Source organism: Cynara cardunculus (genome assembly GCF_001531365.2).
Source record: "Cynara cardunculus var. scolymus isolate 2C chromosome LG 8, CcrdV1, whole genome shotgun sequence".
NCBI classification, from domain to species: Eukaryota; Viridiplantae; Streptophyta; class Magnoliopsida; order Asterales; family Asteraceae; genus Cynara; species Cynara cardunculus.
This window is the reverse complement of record NC_037535.1, coordinates 1111742-1117838: the sequence shown is the minus strand read 5'-3', so window position 1 is coordinate 1117838 and position 6097 is coordinate 1111742. Positions and strand designations below refer to the sequence as shown.

The following is a 6097-nucleotide window of genomic DNA, read 5'->3' as shown; positions in this document are numbered from 1 at the left end:
CGTGCTTTCAAGATGTAAACCTAATATAAATTTGATATTAAAAAATAATAATAATTTTATTATTTAAAAATACCGGGTACCCGACGGGTAACGGTTCCGAAAAATTGAGAACCGGAACCGAAACCATTCTCAATCGGTTCCGTATTTTAGGAACCGGAACCACTCATATCAGTTCCGGTTCCATAACTGGGTACCCAGTTCTGCTGCTCACCCCTAATAATAGTTATAGATACAAGATTGAAGCTTTCAAACCAAAGCAGTACAATTATGACATAAGGGTTGAAAATTTCATATCATTATATATCTCATAGTTTTACATATATATATATATATATATATATATATATATATATATATATAGGCTTAATCAAATGAGAAGTAATTAGTTTGTGTTAATCGTGAGGTCCAATATGAGTCAATCATTTTATTATGTTAATTATATTACCTTAATTAATGAATATGTATATGTGTATATGCAGATATAATAGTATGTTAAATTCTGAAAATTTTTAGTTCAGTAGATTCATATGGAACGTAAAATGCATGTAAATTGAGCAAAAAAAATATCATATAAACCGTCAAGTATTAATAAAGACAAATTGTATGAAAAAATAACGTATTTTAACTTGATTTTTATTTTAGGTAACATACTTTCAAAACTTCCATTTTGGTACCTAAGATGTAAAATTTTAAACATTTAAGTACTCGGGTAACCGGTTGAAGTATTAATCGGTTACCATGTTGATGTGGCGAGTGACGTGGTATCCAATTCAATATAAAATTATAAATTTAAAAGGTAAGTCAAATCATTCGCCACATCAACATGATTTCCGGTTAATGCTTCAAACGGTTACCCAATTACTTAAACGTTTAAAACTTTACATCCTAGGTACCAAAATGAATGTTTTTGAAGTACGTTACCCAAAATATGAATCAAGTTAAAGTACGTTACTTTTTTCATGCAATTTGCTCTATTAATAATACTAGATAAACATATTAATTGCATACTTTTCATGTTTATATCAGGTTGAAATTATATTATTAATTTTTGTAAGAACATGTATTTTTAAAGATCTAAAACTTATAAAAATCCGTTACGTTCTGATTTGCAAGTTAACATCGACATTTAATCAATTAAACTACTGATTTTAGGAAAATAATCTGTTAAAAATACAAGAACATTAAATATACATAAAGATTGTTCATTAATTGGACAAGTTACAGGAAAATGTAACGTGTTTTGATCTGATATTTATAAAATGTATTGTAGTTTTGAAACGTTCATTTTTGTATCACAAACGTGATGTGCTAAATATTTAGACGAAAATACCTTATACATAGGGTAAATTGTATGAAAAAGTAACGTATTTTACCTTGATTTCTATTTTTGGGTAACGTACTTTCAAAACTTCCATTTTGATATCTAAGATGTAAAGTTATAAGAATTTAAGTACCCAGATAACCGTTTGAAGCATCAACCGGTTATCATGCTGATGTGGCGAGTGATATGATTTTATTGGGTTGAATAACAAATAATACTGAGTTGGATACCACATTACTCGCCACATCAGCATGTAAGCGGTTAATGTTTCAATTTGTTACCCGGGTACTTAAATGTTTAAAATTTACATCTTAGGTACCAAAATGAAAGTTTTAAAAGTACGTTACCAAATATAAATCAAGTTAAAGTACGTTACTTTTTCATGCAATTTGCCATAATAGAAATTAGAAGCAAAAAAAAAACGTTGCATCTTATATTCTCACATATAAACTAGGTTTTACCTAAATATTAGAGACACTCGTCTTTTCGGACGTGTAGCTCAATTGAAAAAGAGACGGAATAATTTTTATTCAAATACACAAAATGTTTAACTTTAAATCTTACGGTAAAAAGGACTTGAAACCCTTCAGTCTCTGCATGTTTCAACTGTTGAGTCAACTCTAAAATGTCTTCTCACATATAGTTCATAAAGAAAAGATTCCAACCACAAGAGTAGTGTCTGATTGTTTTAAGTTTGAACTCCAAAGGTGAAACGTGTCTAGAGGTCTCATGTTCAAATCTAAGGAGTAATGAAAATCCCATTGTGGCTAGGGGTGCTAATGGGTTGGTTGATGAGATTGAAGACATTTGAACAACCCAACCTAATGCTTGCAGTTCAAACCCGATGAACCTGATTGGGTTGGGTTCAAATAATAGTAACCCAATATCAACTCAATACACATAGTTTGGAAATTTTACAACTGGATCAGACATCGGGTTGTTTCGGGTTGAGCTATTTCACGTTAAGTTGGGTTGATCGGGTTTTTGATCACCTCTACTTGTGGCCACGGAGGTTAAAATGCGGGGACTCCGGGCTACCATCAAAGCAGATGATCGTCTTGTAGTTGGCTCGCATAACATGTCGGATATCCAGGTTAATAAAAAAAGAACAGATTCCATATAAAACTCTTCAAGATTGTCAATAATAATCTTTTGCACCAACTAAATGTTTTAAAACATGTGACCAACATGTTTTCGTGAGATCATTTTTTTACACTTGAAATTTCACAGCAAAACACTGACATTCACAGCAAAAACACTGTGAAGATTATTTTCAAAACCCTTTGATATGAAATTTCAAACATAAGTAAGTGGTCTCACGAAAACAGACTGATCTCACATCATCTCAAGTCTATATATAACGAAAAAAGAAATATTTGTTAGGAAAATTATGAAGATTTTTGGAAATTATTTGAAAACGATGTATACAAATTATAGAAAGCAAAGGGCAATTAAATTTGCCATGTGTTGTTGCTTCATATATTTAAATTTTCATTTTTCATTTTTTCTTAAATTCTATTTTTATATTTTATTATTTATTTAAATTTAATTCAAATCCCTCTATATATCTCCCCTTTATATTCACCTTTTTAGTTTAAATCAAATCCCCCCTCCACCTCCACCTTTAAACCCCAAAAAGAGACCTTTTCTCCAACTCATACCCCATGGAGCAAGATCCCGACTCACCATCCACCTTCTGGTTCCAACCACCAAACACCGCCAATCGCCGTCGTGGATCACCATCGTCTCCGATCATTGACCCTGTTGTTCTCATCATCGTTATCCCAATACTCGCCCTACTTTTTCTCTTCTTCTTCCTCCCTCCATTTCTATCTCATACTTCTCATATTCTTAAACCAGGTTCTGTAAAATCTACCTGGGATTCACTCAACATTTTTCTAGTACTTTTCGCGATTCTTTGCGGAGTTTTGGCTCGAAGAAACGATGACGTTTCGACCTCCGGGGACGTCGCCGATCAAACGAACGGTTTTGTAACCGGTCCTAGTGGTGGTAGTGGTGTTCAGTCGTCGGATCAAATATGGGGTGGATTTTCCGATCGGAAGATGGTGTCGAGTGGATTGAGAAGAAGTAGCAGTTCGTATCCGGATTTGAGGCAGGAATCGTTGTGGAACAACGGCGAGAATCGGAATCGGTTTTTTGATGATTTTGACGTCGATATGTATTCTTCGCCGGTGTCTAGGTATTACAGCAGCGTTTCACGGCGGATCGATAGAGAAAGGGATAATTTATATCGATCGACGCCGGGTTCCGGTGATATCGGCCATGGATCACGGCGGAGTGAAGCAGATCAGGGAGAATTTTCTGATGTGAAGGAGATTGGCGTGGATACTTTCGAGGTTACTCCAAATGCTCCGGATAATCGGGAACAGCGTCGATTGGTGGAACCGGCGACAGTTCCGCCACCGCCGCCTCCTCCTCCGTCTTCAGCTCTATCCCCAAATTCGAGGAAACATTCATTCCGAAGTGTTGGACGGAACGTAAAGATCGACGTTTCGAGGAAAATTGAATCCCGTGAGTTGGATAAAACGAGATCCAATCCTCCTCCACCACCACCACCGCCTCCGCCACCTCCACCACCGCCTCCGCCACCGATGGAGGTTAGGGTGCATCGATCACATCATAAACATAAGAAACTTGAGCGGAAAGTAAGTGATGCTACCAAGGAGATAGCTACAGCCATATCTTCTTTGTATAATCAGAGAAAAAGGAAGAACAAACGGAAGTTGAGAAATATTTCCGGCAGTTCTGGTTCATCTCCACCATCTTTACATTCCGTTCGATCACCGGATGTACAAGAACAACAGCAATCGTTTACGCCACCACCGCCTCCGCCTCCGCCACCACCTCCACCTCCGCCTCCTTCAATGTTCCAAAATCTGTTCAAAAAAGGAGGTAAACATAAGAGAATTCACTCCGTTCCTGCTACAATTTCACCAGGAGTTCCTCCACTTCCACCACCTCCGCCGCCAAGCTCAATTTTCAACAACTTATTCAAATCCGGCAACAAAAGCAAGCGTTTTCACTCACCATCCACCGCTCCTCCACCACCACCGCCGCCACCTCCGCCGATGACACCACCGAGATATACCGTTCCTGCGAAATCAAAACAATTATCTAAGCGTCAAACTCAAGCTCAAACTCAATCTCAATCTCCACCTCCACCATCTCCACCGAAATCGGAGCCTCACCGTCGCCATTCTACGAGCAAAGGTAAACCGCCTCTACCAACAAAAGCAAGCAGTTACTACGACAGGGACGATTTTCTACCGAGCGGCTCACAATCTCCATTGATTCCAATGCCGCCACCTCCACCGCCGTTTAGGATGCCGGCGATGAGATTCGAGCTCCGAGGAGATTTTGTTAGCATACGGAGCACCAACAGTTCCGTCTGTAGTTCACCGGACCGTGAAGACGTTGATCTCTCGTCAACTATAATCGACGGTGGAGATTCAATTGGGCCCAGATTCGGGTCCGGGTCTGAGCCCAAATTTTTCCCAAGCCCAGACGTCAACGCCAAGGCTGATAGTTTCATATCAAGGCTTAAAGATGAATGGAGAATGGAAAAGATAAATTCAAAAGCCCATTAAGGAGCCCAAAACAGACAAGGTCTAGTATGGGGAATTACTTTTTTACCCTCCCCAGAAAATACGATTATCGACACATCTATCATTTTATATTGGAAACCGTAGCCGTGTGAGAATGGCGACATTCTCATTGATGACGACTTTAGCATCTTAGGGTATCTCATATACTGGACATGGATCAAATATCAGATGAACGGGTGTCAAGTGGCAGTAGAGCGTGAAGGTTTTGACTGGAATGAGATATTATTACACTGCTTTCTCGGAGTGCTTTGACCTTCATGAGCTTTTTTTGAGTACGGGTTTCAGATCTATTTTTTGTTTGTTGAAAGTGACTTAATATGTAGATTAATATAATAAACATCATTTGTCCAGTTTGTGACACACGATGAATTACTACTGACGTCTGCTAATTTGGTGTCATATACCTGACAATTAGGGTATCAATCTAACAAAAGAAGACTAAATTTAAGAGTGAGAACAAGTTTTCAGCCATTAATACGACCTATGTGTACAGACAAAATCCACAAGAGTGATCTACCACGAGCCAAGATATAAAGATGCAAATTTATAACCACAAGAGTGGTGTCTGGTTGGTTTGAGCTTGACTCCAAAGATCAAAAGTGTCAGAAGGTTACAGATTCAAATTCAATGAGGAATAAAAATCCCCTTGTGGGCACAAAAGTTCAAATGTGGTGACTCCGGGCTATCTGCAAAGCTGGTGGTCGTCTTGGGATTAGTCGGCTCGTATAGCGAGTTGGATATCCAAGTTAATAAAAAAATACATAAATTTATAATGGCAGTTAGTTGGATATTGGTTAAGGTGACTTTGAGAACGTATCTATCGGTGAACCATGAAAGAAAATCTACAATTCTAAATGCGGGTTTCGACACTGACAAGTTAGGTCATAAAACATAATGACTTGTAACTTTCAGAATCTCTCATTAGTTCACCTTCCGTCACGACCTTATTAATGGCTTGTAACCGTATATTGATTAAAAAATCGCTAAAAATGTATTCATTGATGAATCGATGAAAAACATACCATTTTTGGATGTGGGTTTTTTGACATTGAGAAGAAATTAGGTCATAAAGTTGTAAAAGGGGAAAGTGAATCCAAAGAAACTCAAAAGAAGTGCTATATATATATATATATATATATATATATATATA

General features: G+C 37.4%; 1 protein-coding gene across 1 annotated transcript; it reads left to right on the top strand.

Annotated features, from left to right (window-relative positions):
* The first annotated feature begins 2985 nt into the window (after positions 1-2985).
* On the top strand, positions 2986-4929 carry LOC112516769 (pollen-specific leucine-rich repeat extensin-like protein 1). Its single transcript, XM_025124001.1, has one exon. It carries the CDS (start codon positions 2986-2988, stop codon positions 4927-4929), a length of 1944 nt encoding a protein of 647 aa, XP_024979769.1.
* The last annotated feature ends 1168 nt before the right edge of the window (positions 4930-6097 follow it).